Consider the following 21,635-nt stretch of genomic DNA (forward strand, 5'->3'; position numbering starts at 1 on the left):
AAATTTTAAGCAGTAAGAATATGCAATGTGATTTATTTCTTGGTCCGAGGGCCATGTAGGTTCTGGTCATGTGTCAATTCTGGAGCCTGCGCGTAGTTGCCCGATGTGAATCTCAAATTCGAGAGAACTTCTCGACTGCCCTCTCGGTTTGCAGACAGCCTCGAAACTGTCCAGAATGTGAGGAGAGCAGAGACTGCTGTGCTGGCTTCAAAAACTTTATTTGATAACGGAAATACTTCGGTACGGTTCTCATAAAGCCTTACTTCACTGTCCTATAAGCGTTGGAAGACAATTTCTCAAAATATCCTTAAGGACGGAGGTTTGGTAACAGTTGCTGAATTTATTGCTATCAGAACGTATTTCACGGATGCCTGTTCTAACTTATATTAGCAATGATCCTTCAGCGAACAGGAGAAATTTTTTGCGCTTGTCATTAAAAAAATATACATTCAAACTGCATATCATATGCTAGCATAAGCTTGGAAATGAAATGGAATCTCCTCATCGCTATTTGCATTGTTTAGCTACTTAGTAATAGCTGAAAAAGCACATTTCACAAACAAAGAAAAACGGTACATTTAAGGTGTTCATAATAATTCAAAAACATATGCGATTCTCTTTCAGGTTCTTGAGCTAGTAGTGTGCGTGGTAATTAGGATTCTTTAGAAGCTGCAAGGATTTTGCACAGAGTTCCTGTTTAGTGCTGCAATGGCCGCCTGTGTAGTTACTTTTTTCAAACTGAGGAACTCGGTATTAAATTAGTAATTTTACATCACATGAATTCTGGCAATTGCGGGGACACATTTTAAAGCAGGAACTAGCCGCTAACGCGCTGGCCATTAAGCAAGTACAGCACGGTGTGGATTTCAGAAAACTAACAGTGTATAGTTTCGAGGCACAGCACAAAGTATTTCCGCTGAAAACTAACTGCCAGTTGTGCATTAGGCGCTGAAGTGGGAACCGTTGAACCTAAGTTCATTGGTCTCTCAAGCTCCGTCTTAGGATTATGACGGATAGCCTTCATGGGTCTCTTAAGCATTCTGGTGTTCACTTTGAATATAACTTCGCTAGCACAGACACCTTTATGTATTTTGTTATTTAAATTTTTCTTGCCCTTTTTAACACAAAACACACCAGGCCTCCTTTCAACCAAATCCATCGAACGGTCCTCACTAGCCGAGGGGTAGCACGCCGGTCTCAGGACCTAAGGGGCCACGGCTCGAGTCCCGGGTCGACGGCTTTAATTTTAGGAAGAAATGCCATTTTTCAGAGGCACAGCGTTTGTGGTGGAATTACGTCTCGGCCTTGTACACCGATGGAGAATTGTGTAGTGATGTTATCATTGTTTTTCTATGGGGTCATTGTGAAGTGTTAAATTACCCTCACTCGGCTGTGTGGTTACGACGTCAAGACCCTGTTCACCAATCCGCATTTTCTTGACGCAAAGCCAAAGCCAGCAGCTAAAACTTCAGCTTGTGTCCTGAAGGGGACTGTCAACGCCCTGGCATTAAAATGTACTTCGCATCCAGTTCCAGCTCAATAATTGGGGACGGTGGAGTATAGGCCAATGCTCCAAAGGCGTCTGCACTGCCCTGCCTCGTAAGTATGTTACTTGAAGTCACGATGGTGCACTACAGAAATTTGGCTGCTAGGCTTAAACGAGCTAAGCTTAGTGGTTGATTAGGCGTTTCGTGAACTGAAATAAGGTCTGAACCTCGGTATCTCAACAATATGCTTTTTGCAGTTCTCTTGAATACTACTTCGCAAGTAACATCAGAGTTCAATGCGCATTTATGTGTACCAATATGTGTTTTAAGCATTGCTTTTTGATTACTCCGTTGGGTTTAGCTAGATTTGGATGTTTTTGGAGAACGAATGAATGAGATTATTAGGTAGTTAGTTTAAATTTAAACTACACGCTGAACTTTTGAGCAATTCCAGAAAAATTAAGCCGGTAAAAATGCGCAATCAAATAAAAGATCGTTTCATTGCTGCCTGCATAAATAAGTCGTAAGAGCGTCCACAGATATTTATTTATAGTCTTGCGTAATACGACAACGCATGCGAAGCTGTTTCATCTGCTTTTGGTATGACAATGTTGTCCGCTGTCCTGTCCCCTTAAAAGTTGGTTATGATGATGCTAAAGTGGCACTGTTAATATAAACAAAAGCGACTGTAATCCACGGACGACGCAATTCAACGAAAAACTACGGCAATAAGTCAGGCGGCAGGGGTCCATGACCATGTTTTTATCATGATTTCTGTGTCGTCACCTGTGCTCAGCGGCTGCCTTCAGCCCTCGACTCAAAGTGATGAGACGTCTTTTGCAGAGCATAGCACGCATAGTTTCACTGCGTACTGTTTCCGGTGAATTCTAACCATTGTTGCAGAAGTTTCGCTGGCAGTCTGTGTTTGGAATATATCATACAGATGCTCTCTTCTCCTACGCTAATGTTGTATAGATGTAATTTAAAAAAGAACTCGAAAAGGATTTAAATACAAAGACGAAGCTTGTTATACCACCTGCGATCAGTTTTAACTGCTCTGTGCCAATCTGAGGAGCCAGGATCAGAAAAAATCAGTGCGCTTGCTTATCATTGCCTACCGCAGTGGGCGTTACAAAAGGCAGCGAAATAACATTTTCTTAAGCAAAGTTTACTTCTTCTCATCTACGCTATTTTGGAGTACTTCACTACACGGCAGGTGTCCTTACCAGAAACAATATGAAATATTTGGAGGTAGATCTTCGTGCAATCTTCCCAGAATTTTTTTGGTAGCCGTTTTATAAATATTGTTTCAATTTTATTTTTCTCTTTACTCTACCGTACGTCACAAAACCTTTCCGCTAATTTTTAGAAAACTAGCCTTCTCAGGACCCAAGGCGGCTACTGCGCAGTATTAATATAATTCTTAGAAGCGATGAGAAATGAGGTGAATCTTAATACCTACTCAGCTGGTTAACCCATTTCTGAAACGCAACTGTTTAGCTATTAAAGTTAAACGCTTCGCTTCCCCTGTAACTTGTGGCCCGCCGTTAATACCACTTATACCACATACCGCTTATAATTTCAGAAAAGTAATTTGTCACTGCGCTAAGTCTCTAAAATTTCGGCTGACTTGCGCCAAAAGATGTACTTATGAGAAAAGCATGTGTCTTAGGCGTGCCCCAAGAAACGCGCCTCGGCACACATGACTCCACGACGCATGCGTCACGTCACCGCCCCTAAGCGTGGTCTGGAGCAGCGATTATAGCAAAGAGCAGCGGCAACTACCACAGTGCGGACGGAACTGAGGTCACACCACACGTGCGCCACTAACTCCCGTGGACCTACGAGCATTGCCTAGCGCGCGCTATTACTGCTCTCTTTTCAAGACCAAGTGTTTTGTTTGGCACGCTAGACGGGTAAGTTAGGTGATCCGCAGGGCGAAAGTTGTTTCCGAAATTCTGAATACTGATCTGGCTATTACGAACGATAGCTACGGATGACGAATTGCAATCGGGTACTTGTGATCGTTACAAAGGTAACTCTGAGCAATTAAGCAAAATTATTGCTTGGGCTAGTTGGTTCATACTTGAAGGTGTAATGAAAACGGCGTAACGAACGAGGACAACGGTAGAACACATACGACAGGACCAGTGAGTATAGTACGACAATCAAGCGGATTCGCAAATGGATAAGAAGTAAAATACAACAACATACCGCCAACCCAAGGAATCATTGCTGCCGTAGTATATCAAATCATCAGTCAATATACCACACACGAAGCATACAAAGCAATTCATGGAGTTAATTATTTACGAAGCCAACAGGGAGCAACAAATTCATAACAAAACAAAATACCTCCCTACGCTACATAACAAACCAAGGAACAGATAAAACCAATCAAACGCTTAAGGGATAGTCAGTCATACAAAGAGCTTACTGATGTTGAGATCAATGGCCAAAAAAACACACGGAAAAACACACGAAAAGGAAAACAGGGCCAGCGCCTACGTCGAAGCGAAAACCTCTAGAGAGCGCTGCTCCTGTCATTTGTGTTCTACTGTTGTGCTCATTCGTTACTCTGTTTTCATTATAACTTCTAAGAAATTAGTTAACCACATTATGGTAGCCTGATGCACCGGTTCTTTGATGTCCGCCAACAGCCAACACGTATATCACTCTGCCAACTCAGCTACTTTGATACCTGCTGAACCCTGCATCTACACGTATGCGGCAGCTTTGCTTGAAACACCACTTAACCTTTTGTTTGGCCTTTTGTAGGGCATGTTGTAGGGCTGAAACCTATTGTACGGCCGGACCAATAAAATGTTTCTTTTTGTATTGTTTATTTTTACCGGTTTCTCAAACGTGGGTGGTAACGAGCGCCATTAACGTAAAAGAGGACGTTTTATGCTTTTATTAATGCTTTTCTTCTCATGTTTTCTAATATGAGTGTCCTAATAACAACCACCTGATACCAGAAAAACTAATTCATCTGTTAAATCATTGGCAGTTATTTTTACGTTGCGAAAGAACACTCGGCGTCATAAAAGTAGTCACGGCAGCTTCCATTCATCCTTGCTCGAAAATTTTAAAATGCTTCTTTTCTGCTCACATTGTCTTTTTACTCATGGCCCTAATAATGAAGTCCCCTTATGACACTTGTAATTTTGAAAAAAGAAAGTTGAAGACCGGCATACGTTTTTTTTTACTTTAATAAATACTGCGTGACAAATTGTAAGTTTCAAATCTAGCAGAAACTAACTTTACATCAGATGCCTTAGCTCAGAAAAGATGACTTTTCTTCACAGTCGTCCATCATGACCTGAGACGCTTTGGGATGTTAAACGTGTCCCACCCCCACAAAAAAAAACGAAAAAAACAACACTATTTTCTTCACAGTATTTTGTTCTTTAATTCGAATTATATGTTAAGCACCTAAGCTGGAGTCTGTGATGGTCTCCGCATTCGGTTCTCGAGTTCGAATTTCCCAATTATTCTTTTTTACCGAATGGTTCACGGCATGACTTCTCAATACACCGTTGCACCATTTTGCCACGATATCATCTATGGGCTCATGGTTGTATGTACTTGTCTTTTCCAGGTCCTCGCCCTAAGCCTTCTGACAACTCGTACAGAGGCGTAAGTACAGGGACATAAAAACTCCTATGCGTATCACTATGAATGCCAGAGCATTATGACCCTTGTTCTCAAAGGTCAACGTATCAGTAGCAATGCGTAGAAAACAGAAAGCACCAGCGAAGACCAAACGGTCGAGTTCCTGCTGCGGAAAATTTGTGCCATAGCACGGAATAGTCGCCCGGCATTTTTATTATACATTTCTCTATGAGCATAAACAACCCAAAATTGGTTTTGAAAGTTTGCTTCTATGGTTTCATTTATCCGTAAATATCATGCAAAATGAGTCTGTCGCTCAAATAATTCATAACACAGCAACACATCTGAATGTTTACGGCCAACGCTTTCGAGGCACGCTATCTGTAGAAAAACGAATTCCTTTCTATCACAATTATATCTACATCGAATCATCAGCAAGCGAACCTTGCATGTTGATGCCGAATTCTCAAGGCGTATTCATCGCGCTCATATCATCTTGAGACCTAAATAAAGGATTTTGAATGCATTTGCGAAACAGATTGTAACGGTTTTACGGTTATCAACGCCCAACCACAAAAACCACAGGGAATAATGGCAGTCTGGCGCCAGTCAGTAAGGAAGGCACTAAGCTGCAATGATATGTTTTGTTTACAAGCGTTCTCATCATGCATTTGAAACTGCAATATTTCAGGACGGATACGCATCAAACTGCAGCTACACCTGCAGTCAAGGCCGCTTGGGAACTTATCTTGTACATTATGTTCAAGGAACGCCGTGCATAGTAAGGCTTGAGTTTGCATCTTAGTTTGCTTTATACTTCACCAGAATGACACACTGTCAGATTTGCAAAAAGAATAGTTTGGAACTGTGAAATCTGCTAGAAAACATCCCACGGAATAGTTACGCATCAATATCCCAAATATTCAGCGTCCGCTAGTTTAGGCAGACTGGGAAAACATTCATAACACTTTCTTTTTGGCCGTGATGTCTGTTTTTGCCGCACCCATAAATACTATGTGTTGACAAATTTGTGTTGTGCTGAATTCATCGTTTGAATGCATTGCTCAATGTGTTTCATCTGATACATATCAAAGTGTAACAACAAGAAATGCTGTTATACTTATTATATTAGCATGCAGTCATTTAGCCACGCGCGTTAAGTAATAATGACTAAAGTGAAGAAGTAATGATTTCAGTGTAAACTGTGCCAGAAAGTGCAGGCGTAGCATCATCAAGCCGCTTCTTGGTATCGACAGAATATCTGTTGAGTTACGGAGTCACTGACTGCTATTATTCTTTCCTTCAATAAAAATAAATGCCTACAAGGATTGTAGGTATTCGAATAAATGTAGACAAATACACGAACTATCCTCACTTCAGGCTGTGTATCGAGGCGGTAGCGCATTTTATTGACCATAATGATATAAGGCATAGAACGAAATTTCTAAACCTGTACAATAAAGACTGCCGTGGGATGGCATTTGTCTACCCCATCAAAAAGTTCACTCTTCTATATAATTAGATGTAGCTCGGTTACCGGTGGAAATTGTGAAGCAGGATATTTTTCGAAGTGTTCCATGTAAGTTGTTGTACTTAATAGTGTAACGAGCAGGCTACTTGAGAAGAATGATTCGGAAGCCGCAGCGTAGAAATTCATAACGCAATTCATGATTCGTGTGGGAACAAAAATACTGCGTTGCTGTACCTCGCAGAGGCTCTTGTACTGTTCGGCGATCGTCCATATTCACACTATCAATCAAGGGATATAGAAGTGCACAAAATGCAGCCAACACTTATATATAAACTGCATTGATTATGAGAACGCATTTGACTCGGTGCAAACTTCAGCTGTCATGACGGCACTGTGAACGCAGGGTTTAGGAGAGTGTTATGTGCAAATGTTGGAAGATATCTATAACGACTCCACAGCTAGCATAGTTCTTCATAAAGTGAGCAATAAATTAATTAAACGTTTCAGGCAGGGACACACAATTTCGCCAGTGCTGTTCACCATCTGTTTACAGGAGGTATTCCGGGGACTGAAATAGGAGCAGTTGGGGATAAGAGTTAATGGAGAATACCTGAGTAATGTGCGATTCGCTGATGACATTGCCTTGCTGAGTCTCTCGGGACATGAACTGCAAAGCATGATCAATGAAGGCAGAGCTGAATGGTGGGGCTAAAAATTACCATGCCTCTGAGATCATTAACGGCAGTTTGGTGGTATTCGTCAAGAAAAAAAGAATGAAACAGCTGTATCTTACCGGTACTCGCCTATGGGGAAGAACCGTGGAGGGTAACTAAAAAGGTTCAGTTCAAGTTATGAACAACTAATGGAGAAAGAAAAATGTTAGGTGTAGCGTCAAGAAACCGGATGTGGGCAGCGTCTGTGAGCGAACAAACGCGACTTAATTGCATTCTAGCCAAAACCAAGATAAAGAAATAGGCTTGGGCTGGACATGTAATGCGAAGGCATCATAACCGCTGGTTTTTAAACGCAAAGGAATTGATTCTAACAGAAGGCAAGCCTAGCGGGGGGCGGCAGGAAGCTAGGTGGGCGGATGAGATCAAGAATCTTCCGGGGATACCGTGGATGGAGCTGGCAGGGGAAAGGGTTAATTCGAGGTACGTGGGGGAGGCCTTTTCCATGCAGTGGGCGTGGTCAGGCTGATGATGAATATGATTGCTGAGCATGGAACGTGCATTCACTCCTAACAATACGACTGTTCTCGCAGCGAACCTGAAATCAGTTCTTGAAGACAAGTTTCTGCGCGTAGCGGTATCGGTTACTCAAGGTGATTTATTTCTCTGCGATTCATCCGGAGGTATAGTTCATAGTCGACAATTCATGGCTTGAGATAAGTAGATGGCATCATGCTGCTTTTTGCAAATGTACTGTCTCGTTATGCGACTGAAAATACGCAGAATTTTCGGAACTGTATTTTGGGCCTTTGTACGGCTCTTGCACAGCCTCAGTCTTGTTGAACGTCCTGGTCTATTTTTCCTGTATCAGGTACGGGAGGGACTTCATCGCGCTCTAATATTAGCATAATGAAGGACGTTCCTGAGGGGTGCAGACGTCCTTTCACATTTTTTTTCTAATGTGCCGTCTTTTAAACATCCTTGCGTGAGAAACTGCAGTTTTAAATGCATGTGACGCCACAGGTTTACTTTATTCAAAGTTTTCATTACTCTAGATCGGTCAGTGCTAGGACATTGCGCACACAAGCAACACTCTACGGCGCACTCCAACGACTGCTGCGGACGCGTTTCTTACGTTAGCTAAGCATATTTCATTCACCCTTCAGTCCACATTACCAACAAGAATGCAGACAACCGTTCTATCGACTGATGCCCCTTTTTCTTGGGCAGAGCGAAGCCCTTTAAGAAGGCCTCGCCTTTACACCGACTAAACATGGAGTATCCTGGAAACGTCATTGTTGACCATTTGTCTTCTGCTTTTTTTAGCAAACAAATGAAAAGGGAAAACCCATTGGAAGCCCGGGAATCTGCAAAGGTGGCACATGCATCAGACACGAAGACTTAGGTTCGTAAAACTCCGAACCTTTTCATCTATCTACTCCCTTCAAATCAGTAGCGTGGCTTTTTGGGCTTGTTGGTACATAGTTCCAATATACTGTAGCGCAGCAAAAGACGAGGACACAAGAGACGAGAGACGAGCGCTCGTGTTGTTCGTCTCTCGTCTCTTGTGTCCTCGTTTTTTGCTGCGCTACAGTATATTGTCCCTTCAAATATTGTTTTAAAAAAACCATTGCAGTAACCAAGGAGCAGAAAGAATTTTTTTTCATTTTGTAATTGTCGTGTTTATAACTAGTAAATAATTTTGCAAAGATTTTATCGCTGAAATATAACCGATTAGAAATCAGAAGAAACCATTTAAAAGCTGATCAACTAGACATTGATGATGCAAAATTAAAAGTACCTACGAACCATACCACAAAATAAAACACTGGCTATGTTCTGAACTTAAACCATTGTAGGGGACGTACCCAGCACCTGCACCAATTGTAGGGGTGCGTTTATTAGGCGTCCTCAAGAGACCGAACTGCCGTGTAGGATCTGGCAGCGTAGACGGGCGTAGCCAGCACCAAGAGAGCGGGGCAACTTCCCTTCTTCTCTTCGTCACCTACGCATATAACACTGCGACACAAACCACGACTGGATTCTCTCCCTTCTTTCTTCTGTACGGCCGCGAGCCCCCCTGCACGATGGATACTCTTCTTCGCTACCGGCCCGACATTTCCGAGTCCACGCCACTCTCCGACGCTGCCAGGTACGCCGAAGAATGCCGTCAGATTGCTCGCTCGTTTACCACGCAGACCCAGTGGCAGCAAAAACATGACCGCGACACTTCCGCGGTCTCTACCTCCTACACTGCCGAGTCCCTTGTGTGGCTCTGTGTGCCTCCCACAACTCCCAACCTTTCGCAGAAACTGCTGCACCGGTATCATGGTCCCTACCGGGTTCTCAAGCAAACCTCTCCGGTCAATTATATTGTTGAGCCCGTTGCACCCGCTGCGGACTTGCGTCGCCGTGGAGGCGAAACCATCCACGTCAACCGACTGAAGCCGTACTACGACCCCTCTGTACTTCCTTCCCCTTAATACGCCAGGCTGGCTCCTTTTCGCCCGGGGGAAACTGTAGTGTGCCAACTGTGACAGGTTCCGCTACCGCCATGCGCCGACACTACGCTGCACCTGACGACGACGAAGTTATGCGCCGACACTACGCTGCGCCTGACGACGACGAAGTTGCCCCGCTCTCTTGGTGCTGGCTACGCCCGTCTACGCTGCCAGACCCTGCACGGCGGTTCGGTATCTTGAGGACGCCTAATAAACGCACCAGATATGTTTTAGTGCACTGTGGTTCGTACCTCGGGATGGTCTCCGAAGTTCTTCTCTCCAGCAACGTGCGGAATAAGATGCAGCCGGTTACTGCCAGACAAGATAGACGATTTTATTTACAAAGCAGGTTATCAGGAGTCTCTCCCTTAGAAGCACACTGAAGCCACGTTTTATACATTTTCAATTCCCCAGGTACCTATCTGGGGGAAACTTGGTTGTTCGAACATCGCCAATCACATTTCTTGACGAAACCCGCCCACAAAAGGGCGGAACATCACCCTCTCGCCACCTTGACAAAAAGGCGGGACATTCACACTCTTGCCGGTCCTCCCACGCACAGATGGTCGATTTGTGTATTTTGTTCACCCATCGTTCCGTGGAATTAGGAGTCCTTTGGCGGCAACTAAGGTGATATACACATTCTCGCTGTCAAGTCGGAGCCGTTGGCACCGTGATGGACTCCCTTTCGCTGTCGGTCCGCTGTCGGTTTTGAGCGAACTTGAGAATCCAAACAGACGCGTTTCCGCCGACAGCCGATTTAGGGGCCTCCGTCCCCTGGTTGCGCCGCCACGCTTTCCCACCGCCGCAGCCGCCGACAAAGGCTGCCGCAAAGGCTAGCCAGCAGTGTCTCTCGGCCGAGAAAGAGGGGGCGACGGCCGTTTCTCGACCTCGAAGGAGAGGGTAAGGAGCCACCGGCGGGCGCACGTGTGCGCGACCAAAACAATTCCCAGAACGGGACACCGGAAGCAAACGCGTACACAAATACACACACACACTCAGCGTGCTAAAACCGGCCGTTATTCACGTAGCCCAGTCCCGCTGGCGCCACTGTCGTCGCTGCAGACGGCGCGTCGAGCCCAACAGCACCCCTACACCATTTAATGTACATTGCATTTAAACTTTCTTAGCTGTCTATTTTTTGAATAATCGCAGTTCTTGTAGGCACTTTTATGGACACGTTGACTTTTTGCACTGAACTGCGAATTATTTTTCGCCACTTGGACCAACTACTTCTGAGGTACTTCACATCCACACAGTGCGAACCAAAATATCCCGCAAGATAGGTTAGGCTAGGTAATGGGGTTTTACTTCCCAAAACGACTAAGGCTATCAGGGACGCCATAGTGAAGGGTTACAGACATTTCGAGCACATGGGGTTCTTTAACGAGCACTGACATCGCACAGTACAGGGGCCTATAGAATTTCGCATTCATCGAAATTCGAGCGCTGCGGCCGGGATTGAACCCACGTCTTTCGGGTGAGCAGCCGACCGCCGTAACCACTGAGCCACCGCGGCGGGTTTTAAAGTGAGATTAAAAAACAATAATGGAGCTGTCCTTGAAGTGCAAGAATACTAAAGCACAGAAAGAAGCCCAGCAAATGCGAATGAGTACCCAAAGCGATCTAGAAGAAGTTTCATCTTTATAAAACTGTGAACATGCATGAAGAATCCACAACAAAGACAATCGAAGGCAAACTATTTATATCAGCTTATTACGAAAGAGTGTTGAGCAGGAATGTTTGATGAAAGAATGCGATCTACAACTACGAATTTCGAGCCGTCATTAAGGCAACCGAACCGCATGGCCTCTCGGCGGCCCTGGCGGCTTTTGAATCCGCTAACACAAAAATACCTTGTACCCTGGTGCCTGTTGAAACGAATTCTTTGTATGCCGCCCTTAAATACCTGCGTGAAAAGCTTTCACTTTTACGAATAATGGTACCCTATTTCAAGACACGCCGCCAGCTTCTAGGTGATGCATTGAGACAACATAGCAGAAAAATAACAGCGGTGTTTTGGTAGCGCAGATATTAGAGTCATTCAGTTTAAGGGCATGGCATGACTGGATCTCTCAAACAATGTTTTTTTTTTCAAGAAAATGCTATTTTGTTATTTTGCATTGTCATTCTTGCTCAGTTATGCATGTTTCAATGCAGTTTTATGTTTCCACAAAAAGCATCCCTAATCCATGCGGTTTTATGTAGGAAACAAGATAAAATTTTGCTGGAATTTAGAAACCACATTCTTTTTCTGAAATCTAACATTGGCAGGAATAATACGACCACAATAACGCTGGCTGGAATTTCTTTCGCAGAAAATAAATGTTTATTCGGTAAGTGGTTCAGTATTGCAGGGAAAACGATATTTAATGATTGCTTTGATATCGCTGCATATACGTCAGTTTCGATGTCTCCTAGTGTGTTAATATGCTAAGATGTTGTCTAAAGGTTGAATGTTTTGAAACTTTCATCTTGATTTTAGTGACTTGGTAAATACAGGAAATAAATTTCGAATTTTATAATGATGCCAACAAAATTTATTCCCGAATTGCTGCACTTCGTGCAGAATGCGCTTTATTATATCGCGGAATCTGTAATAATATAATCATATATAAGTCCTTTCTGCATCAATTATTTTCTTCTTCATCTCATGCTCTTTTCGCAAAGAAAACTCAGCTGTAGTGTCCGTTAGTAAAATATTCCACAGAATGAGAAAGTAAAAAAGTTACAGAAGCGTACATCTTGCTGGACGCACCGTATATGTTCCCCATAGCTGACTTAATATCGTGTGTTCCAAAAGCGATATTTTTCTAGGCCGGAAAAGGCACTCCCAGTATGTCGGAGAAATTTCAAATATAGCCCGCAGCACTGATATTTTTGATAACGCCTCTGAACACATCGCGAATTTAGTGCGACAATGCGCGCGATCAGCGCGGACAGCAAGCCTTATATCTTAATTGTACATTGCTAGACGATGTAGTATTGAAATGTGGATGGTGTTAAATAAAGGTTATTAGGCGGGAAGGGCGATGCAAGTCCCGAGCTGTGCGTGAAATAAAACTTAGGAAACAGCGTTCGCTACGGCAAGAAAAAATTTTGTGTTTGCGAGAATAATCAACGCGACAGAATGATAGGACAGCTCGATAAGACATATTTGCGATGACTTCAGTGCGCTGGTGGCTCTTTCGGAGCCTTATTTTGCGGAATGGGCCGAGGTGAGAAAATTAACTGTGAGAAGCAAGTGACGGTAAACTTAAGCTGTGCTTTATAGTTCAGATACTGGAAGACTGTTTGTAGTTCTGAAAAATGAATGGAGTGGAATTATTCAGAATGAACTCGCAGGGAGTTACTTGGGCAAGCTCGGCGGAATTTCACTAAGGACTAAAGCTGTGCATACAAACAATACTACTGATATGGAGGCTAATGATTAGCATACAAGCAATGTTTGTCACATAGGGGCGGAAGACAGATTACGTCGTAGGTATCCGAGCAGTTTGTTAGGGTTGTTCTGCGACGCCAAAAGGCTTTTCTGTCCGCCTACCATTATTAGTGCCGCCCGCGATCTATTAATGCGACAGTGTTAAGGCTGCCGTTCTTTAAAAGATCCGGCGGTTTCGTCATCGTTCTTCTCGGTGTAGTAAGCGAAAAATTTCAGGAGAGGCAACAGAGGTGGGCCACATTAGTCACCTGACCTTGTAGCGGCAGCAAACTGGCCACCGTGGCGAGTGTCAGTTAAATTAATGATTAGTAACGAGAGGTTGCTCAAAAAAAATTACCTTGTTCTCTCTAGCGGCATCATCGGCCATCGCAGAGCAATGACGCATCGCTTAGCCGCTGCAGCACTGCTCCTGGAGTGCTATGTCGACTCTTAGGAATATACGAACGTAAATTCCGAAATGACCAATCCTGCATGTGGGGGCAATAATCCATTAAACCTCTCTTGTCATGCCTTTAAGGCGGAACTTAATAGTCTTCTCCTATGGTTCTCTTCCTGGGTGGACAATTATTTGTGAATGCTTTCCGGGGCAAACGCATTATGATCAGAGCTTGAGTGGTGCCGTAGAAAGTTACTGCATCTCCTTTCTGCTTCTAGCTTCGCTTCTCTGCATTCTTGTGAGCTACAGCTTTCCAGGCTCTGAGAATGGTGGCTTCTGAACTGTTTGGAGAAATATAAAACAATTTAAAATCATGTGTGTCAAAGAATATACTATTGAATTCAAGCAACATTACACTATTTGCCGGGACAGCAATCGATAATAAATACTGTAGTGAAGTGGCAATATAATACTGCGAATGAATATTGTTTAGTCCCTGAAAGGCACCGCAAGCAAGAAATATACTGAAGGGATGAGGGGGGGGGGGGAGGAAGGACATATTTCTGGCCCCGCTATAACACCACATTCTTTCGCTTTGTTCGTGCCTGTTCCCTCCCTCAGTTTTTCTTTAGAGATCAAGTGTGAGTTTCGTTCATTCTACTCTTTACAAGCAGAAGGGATCTGCGTTTCGGCACCCTTTGACTTCGCAGGGGAACCAGAGTTTGGGGCAGCCGCGCGGCTCATATTTTCTGAGAAATACCACAGATGTAAAGACAAGGAAAACTCCACAGTAAGTGATATGAAACTTTATTTTCTTGGAACGCTTGCATGATAAATTTTGTCATGAGTCTGAGATTCAGCTGATATCACTAGGATTTTACATTCCAAATGATGCCTGATTCTTGTCTTGAGAAGAGAAATATTAGTGTAATGGCGGATAGTTTGGATTAACACTGAGCATAACAGCGGCTTGTATTCAGTAGAAGCAATATTATTCTACTATAAAATCAGTTTAAAATTATAGATATTGTGGAATAAAAGATTTCAGAAGTCCGTTTTGTTATGTCTATAAGAAAAAATTGATAAATGAAGCACCCTAATTCTTTATGCATAGGAGAATTTCTAAGTTTAAATGTCAACTCTATTTAAACAAAACTAAAAAAAATATTTCTGGAGAGGTAACAAAAAAGGAGACATAGAGAAAGGAATTGCTTAAGAGACGAACTCACACTTTCAACTTCCACGTTATCATTATGCCGCACACATGCACTTAAAGACCGCATGTCGAGTATGGATTACTGGCCATCCGCTCCTCCTCATAAACTTGGCGCTGCACACCTAGTGCTGTAGCATTGTCGAAATTTGATTACGTCGTAGAGGCAGATAATATCAGCTCACAATAGGTTATTACTCTGACCACCGCGAACTTTTTTTTTCATGATAAAGTGTGCTTGAAATAACTCTAGAGCGTGCAAAATCTCTATTGTCAGGATTGGAATTTAACGCGGAAACGTTCAACAAAAGGAAAGCTGCGCATGTCACCAGCCTCAACATGCCCTAGCAAGAAGAGATATATGAAAATGACAAATGTTTTTGTTTTTATTTCCACAGAAAATTGTGCTTTCCGATTGTCGTTACTACTGCGAAAAAGATGGCGGGCTGTTCTTCGGTCACTACGGCAACGGCACCGACAACTCCTGCTTTGTAAGTATTTTGGCTGTTTTAGAACCTTGCGGCTGGAACTTCCTGTATTAATTTGTTTGCCCATGGAGTGACTAGTTTATTTTTCATGTAGGGGGAGGAGTGAGAGAGCACGGAACTTCTAGGGCGCAATGTGTTGTACTTAATCGGCTGCGTTCCGAGATGAAGCGGTAAATGCTGGTCGTACTCACACTGTGCCCGTCTCTTGTGTCGTTTTCTTTTGAGCGCGTTCGCTCTGCTGTCACATACGCAGAGAACAGCTTTACAGCATGATTCAGCGGTGAGACCATGCACGAGAGTAACACCCCTCACTGTTTCTATCCACTGCTGTGCCAGAATGAATTCGGCGTTCGGCAAGTCAGCCCAAGATCGTGGGACTGACACCCGCACGCGGAAGTCGCATATGAATGTAGGCAGACATTACGAAATGCCGTGTTCTGCATGAAAATGGGGCGTAAAGAAACTTGGTTGGTGGCAGTGCATCTGAATGTCAACATGCGAATTCAGGTCATTAATAAACGATTTTGAGCGCAACGGAGACAACACAAGAAAGACGACAACACGGACGCTCGTGTTGTCGTCTTTCTTGTGTGTTGTCCCCGTTGCACTTAAAATTGTTTATTATGTCTGAAAATCAACTAGCTCAGCAGTTAACCCTCTCAGGTCATTAAATTTTGAAAAACGTTGTTCCGGCGTCCAACAACGAACAAGCAGCGTGAAAGCAACAAGAAGAAGGAGGTTTATTCGAGATTGCTTGCTGGTATATATATATAGCCTACAGGCGGCTGCATGATATCGGCCACGTATTACAGATATCACGCTGGACAAGGCCCATACAAAAGTGTGCATGCGCGACTGATACAATACAAACGTTAAAGAAGTTTTTATATTCAACGCACTGCCACACGCCACCGACTATGCCTTGTTGCCAGGGGTGCCACTGTATGTGACTTCCAAAACAACGCTGAAGACTTGGTTCCTGTGCACCTCCCAACTCGTTATTGATAATAAAATAGTTTAGCGAACAATTTATAACGCACATTTTCCCTCCGTTAAGCTTCGCCTTAAGAGTAGACGCGACAGCGCCTTCTCTTCTTTCCTCTTCCCATTCCTTTTCTTTCTCACTTCTCGCCTAAACTCAGGTTGCAGTCATAGTTCGTCGGTACATCGTGCAATGCCACGAACTGCAATGCCACGAACGCCGGCATTGCTTCCGCGCCGAACGAGCGGCCAGCAAGCCGCAAGCTTTGTGGTGAACGCGTCTTGGATGTGCGCAGCGTTGTTCGCCGCTCACCGCGTCATTCCTGCGTCCCGGCACGGCCCCACTGCGCCCGAAGGGGACGAGCGGGAGGCGCTGCCGTCGCGCGCTATCTGTTGGGACAGTGCCATACATTGCGAGGAGGAGGGAGTGATTTTAGTGGACGCCGCCTGACAGCGCTACGTGGGCGCCAAGGGAAGAGGAAAAGTAGCGTAAACGTGCTTAGCTACTCGATTAACCGCGACTTCTGTAATTGCAATGCTCATAATTACTAATATACACCACAGTACATGCCTCTAACGCACCCTTCTTAGACAAAACCCAAACGAGCCTTTGTTCATTCCAAAGCATTGAGCTGGCGTGGTGGAGTGGTTAGCGTGTTCGTCTCCCGACTCCGGGAGGTCCTGGTTCCAGCTCCCGCTCGACCGATTTCCTACTTTCTTTTATTTATTATTGCTGCTGGGATTTTTCGCTCGCGGCCAACGCCGCTGCCGCCGACATCGGCTTTTCTGCGACACGGGACTCTTAACGTAAAAAGAATGAGGTTTGCGTTAACTTTCCATCTATGACCTGAAATCAAATCCGTCCCTATGAACATGAGCATCGGCGTCTTCTCCTTTGGATATCTTTCTTCCCTCAGCAATTTCTTCGGTATTTTAGGGTCTGTGCTCGCGTACACAAGCACAAAAAGGGGCCAGTCAAAAGGCCGGAACCGAATGTATTGAATTACGTCATTCAACAGACGGCCCCGAAGCAACCATGAAGCGAATTCTCAAAATTCCTCAGACATGTGGACGGCTCCAGGCCGGTGTGGAGTTGCAATTGTGCCCAGCATAGCTTTCGCACTATTCACGTGGCGCCGACCATCTTAGGACACATGCACTGAAGCACCGTGACCAACACATCACTTGATATGCTTGTACCAGATGTAATGGCCACTTAACCTGCGCCAATTTTTTGACGCAAAAACAGCTTACCGGCCAGAACGAAGCAAGTAGAAATAAAGCTGTAGGACATAAACTCACGGGCGAGTCTGTTACACATAGTAAGAATCGAAGCAGCCCAATGGTACGAGGCTAAAAGGATGCAAAGCGCCGTGTTTCCCCCTTTGTCTTCTCTTGGCCTCGTGCAGTTGCGCTGCTCCGCTTGTTACAAGAAAGGCCCTTTTTAGGTTCACCGCTTCTTTGTTTCTTGTCCCCACTGTCTCAACGTACCGCTCAAGTACTTCCAGAAGACCCCGAGAGATAGCTTACAGTCTAAAAATGTAGAATGCGGCTCACCACATCTTCTTAAACAAATTTCGCATCACCATCTCCCCGCCATTACAAGCAAGAAGGAGTCTGGCAAATTCAGTTCACATAATGTGATTTAGTGTGGAGAATCGCATATATGAGATTTATAACAGGTCCTTTGTACACAAGCCTGCACAGAAGGTGAGCAACTGAATAATTGAAGTACATATCGCTCATCAGGCACATAAACTGACAACTTCAACTCGGTAATATTGCAGATATACATCTTGTATGTGCGATGACTTCGAGTACATTTCAAAAATATGCCTTCTGAGATGAAAGTGTGATTCTTTCCCGATCATAGCGGCGGTGTTCGCGGTTGTAATCAAATGTGTTAAACAATTTCATGATTTTGCAAATAAGTAAATGCCGCTAAATACATTTAAACTTTTTGCGCTCAGACGCATGGTTACAATTATAGAGTTGTGGCTGGCTGTCACCACTTCGCGCGCATTAGCGTGCGTTCGCAGACACCCTTAGGATGTGTGGGAGTAGCCGTCTCAGAAAGAGAGATGCCCTCGACTCAGCGTGGCAAGCTCTGCGGAGACCAGCTACCAAGTGACTAGAGGTTTTTAGTCGTTTGGTGCCCAGCTTTCGCCGGTTGCAAGCCAGAGAATGGGTCGGAGGCCAAGGTTCACAAGCAAAACAAACTTTATACAGTAATGAGACGGTACAGAGGATTTTACAATCAGCAGTACAGGCACATACAAAGTTATCAACAAAACAGTGCAACTCGTGCAATGTTACACTTGCAATACAAAGGAATTATTGCACCTAAAGTGCACTAACGCAGAAGGGAGGCAACCAAACAAAACACAATTTGTTCACCGGGCACTGCGACAGTCCGACGACCACAGGTTCACGACGGAGGTTTAAGCTGCCGTCCCGTAGACTGGCGCACGCTGCCCCGTTGGACAGTGGCTGGGCGCAGTGGTGTTTTCCCGGGAGTCGAGCGGGCGCGCTTCTCTGAAGCTTAAACGGAGGCTCGGGCAAGTCGACAGCGGCCAACACCCTTCTTATATACACTTGCTCCACGTCTCTCTGTTCTTCGCGCCAAGTCAGGCGCGCACATGCACATAGTATCGGCTATGCAGTCTCCTTCTCCAACCGGGAGTGGCTTCGAGTTGCTTACAGATTTTTAGGGCCTGGAGCCGCCGCCGACGCGCGAGTGAAGAGGGAGGTATATCTCTCTCAGCACACGAAAGGCTCTTAGCATCTCTTAGCACACGAAAGGCTACGCCCTCATAGAAACGTCTCCGACAGTCGAGAAGGTTCGACGTCATGGCTGACGCAATCCTCCAGCGCGTCGCGTCGGCGAGGGGTGATGGAGGGGGAAGCCACACACGCAAGGCTAGTCGCTCTCCAGGGTTTCCTTCTCCCTGTTTTACGACATGCGCCGGAAAGTAGTATACGAGCGGCGCTGTTGTTTCTTTTTCAAAAATGCGCTCAATTTTGTGACACTGGCAGTCAAAGCATCCAACATTAATTATTAGACAAGCAGCGACACACTGCCCCTCGTGCTATGGGGAGCAGAATTTCAGCTGTCCAGACGCGTGGAAGGGACGCGCGGTAGCCGAAAGGCAAGCGTAGCCGCTCTCAAGCCTCTCCCGCCTGCTAGAACGCCACGCCAAATCCGGCAGCTTGAGCCATAGGGAGAGAGAAAAATGTCTGTGATGCGCTCGCTTCGCGCAGCTTAACTTCTTGGGTGTGAATATGCGAGCACCACAGCAGACGCATGCCCTTTCCACGAGTCTATGCTGCCCAAAATTCCTAGCCTCGTACCGCCAAGGGCATTAAAGTTCTTGTTCATCGAGCTTTTGGCTGCCGCTATGTACTGTCAGAATTCATTTGCCAACAAGTGCTTCGCAGCTGAAGCACAGAGAGGATTTATAAAGAGCGGGCACTCCCATAGGGCCCAGTGGCACAATTGACTGTAGCGCACCAAGCGGCGGGGTGAGGAGGTTTCGGTTCCTGGCGTGCGCAGTTTGAATGCTAGCATGCGCTGCGGCCTGCTGCGCCTACGTGGCGCATCATTCCTGTTCTGCATGGTCTCTTATTCTATTCTTATTTTATTCTTATTCTATTTACTTTTGGTCCTGAAAGAGGAAAATTACATTCTGGGCGCTCTTGACCGGAAATCAGCGCAGGTGGCCACGGCGTTCGTCAAACATTGACAGTCCAGAAAAGACACCAGGTGCTTTTGTAAAATGAACAGTTATTTTGCTGTATATAACCCCAAAACAAATATAGTAGCATCGCCATTTAGCACATCGCTAATTTCGTTCCGCGCTTCTTGTTGTCCATTCCTACTGCAAAGGGGCGCACAGCAGTGGCTGTCACTACCACCGGGCACCCTCAGCTGAAAAGTAAACTAGGAGCAGGTGTTCTCATAAACCTTGCACAAAAACTGGGCTAACGGGCAAAATGCGCAAAAGCGGCGAAATTATGAAGAAGGAAACATGCTTTTCACGAACCTCGCTTGCGGAGCATTATTGCATCACATGCAAGATGAACCTCCTAATGATTTACGAGCATTCTTCGATTCCCCGACGTTATTTTGTGCAGCCTGACATCTACAAGCACCATTCCACGGTTCACTGAGCGTTTTGTTCGATAAAGCTTTGGTACCCGGTCGGCTACAACAAGGCCTCCCCATAAGTCGCTCACAGTTTGTTGGGGCTCTGAGAACTAATGCGAGGGTACAATTTGCATGTCTTCGCAGGCGCAGAAGACAATGCTGGGAGCACCAACTCCACATTTTAGAATCTTTAGAAAATCCTACCAGTCTACTTTTTTTCTTAGTCGTTTTGCAAAGCACACAAGCAAAGCGTAAAGCGCACTATGAGGGTGCAATGCCCGTTTTCATTAGAGCACACGACGGTGCCTTCCATGCACAAGTTTCAATTTTTTAGCTTTTTATGTGTTACCTTTCTTTCCGGGGAGTCTTGAAAATTGCGCGCCAGTAATAACAACGCGGCAAAATCACATATTTTACCCGACCGTCAACAAATATCACTCGAAAGAAGTAGTGCATTGTTGGTGACCATAAAAACTTCGCGTCCCAGAGCAACTCAACGCGCAACAATGCGAAATGAACGGCAAGGCCAAGCGCACAAGGCATATGAGCACTCTTCACTAACTGCGCACGAACCGGTGTCACGGCTGGTGCCAAGGAGCGAGCCTGTAGGCGTGCCTTTCACCCCTGCGCCATACTGCGCCGGCTGGCGTGCTCAGCGTAAACTGCTGAGCACGCAGTTTTTAAAACATTTCTCACCTTGCCGTCGCCAGAAACCGCTCGAGTTCCGCGTCGGAGACCAAGACAGACACCAAAACACGGAGTGTGCGAGCGTACAAAGACGCTGCATGCTCACAAGTGCAGCCGACCGTTTGCTGGTTTCGTTCTACCTCACCTGCCCGTAACCCGTATGATCTGTCGCCGCTCGCCCGCGCGCCTACACACCCGCGCCTCCCGCGCGCGCGCATGCCCACATGTGCAAACGCTGGCGGCGTCAAAAACAGAAGGGATATATGCTAATCCTTTACATATTTTCTAGGGGAATATTTCGCCCAGTGTCCGCTCTTTACAAATTTCATTCTGTATGGCTGAAGTATAAGTGTTATTAGGAGATAGTAGTCAAATAGTAGTAACATAGCAGATAGCTGATAGTAGTAGTATTACAAAACTAACAAATTTCACTGAAAAGTTTTCTCCTTTCTGGCGATGTAGTCGCTTTGATCGCGAAGGAACCATTTTTTCTCTACAAGCGTGATTCATAGCCAGCACATGTGCGACAGTAACGGGTGATCGCCGCCGTCGTGGC

General features: G+C 45.1%; 1 protein-coding gene across 3 annotated transcripts in view; it reads left to right on the forward strand.

Moving 5' to 3' along the window:
* The window catches only part of LOC149326505 (uncharacterized), a 47,225-nt gene that overhangs the window by 24,524 nt on the left and 1,066 nt on the right, over positions 1–21,635 (forward strand). For all 3 annotated transcript variants that reach the window (XM_089564873.1, XM_089564872.1, XM_089564875.1), the window contains 6 exons: positions 1,530–1,599; positions 5,089–5,126; positions 5,794–5,883; positions 8,571–8,649; positions 14,274–14,353; positions 15,175–15,267. In XM_089564873.1, the coding sequence (XP_089420999.1) occupies positions 1,530–1,599; positions 5,089–5,126; positions 5,794–5,883; positions 8,571–8,649; positions 14,274–14,353; positions 15,175–15,267 (450 nt within the window). The remainder of the gene's footprint in view (positions 1–1,529; positions 1,600–5,088; positions 5,127–5,793; positions 5,884–8,570; positions 8,650–14,273; positions 14,354–15,174; positions 15,268–21,635) is intronic.

This window comes from Amblyomma mixtum, chromosome 10 (assembly GCF_055824585.1).
Source record: "Amblyomma mixtum isolate Tamu chromosome 10, ASM5582458v1, whole genome shotgun sequence".
NCBI classification, from domain to species: domain Eukaryota; kingdom Metazoa; phylum Arthropoda; class Arachnida; order Ixodida; family Ixodidae; genus Amblyomma; species Amblyomma mixtum.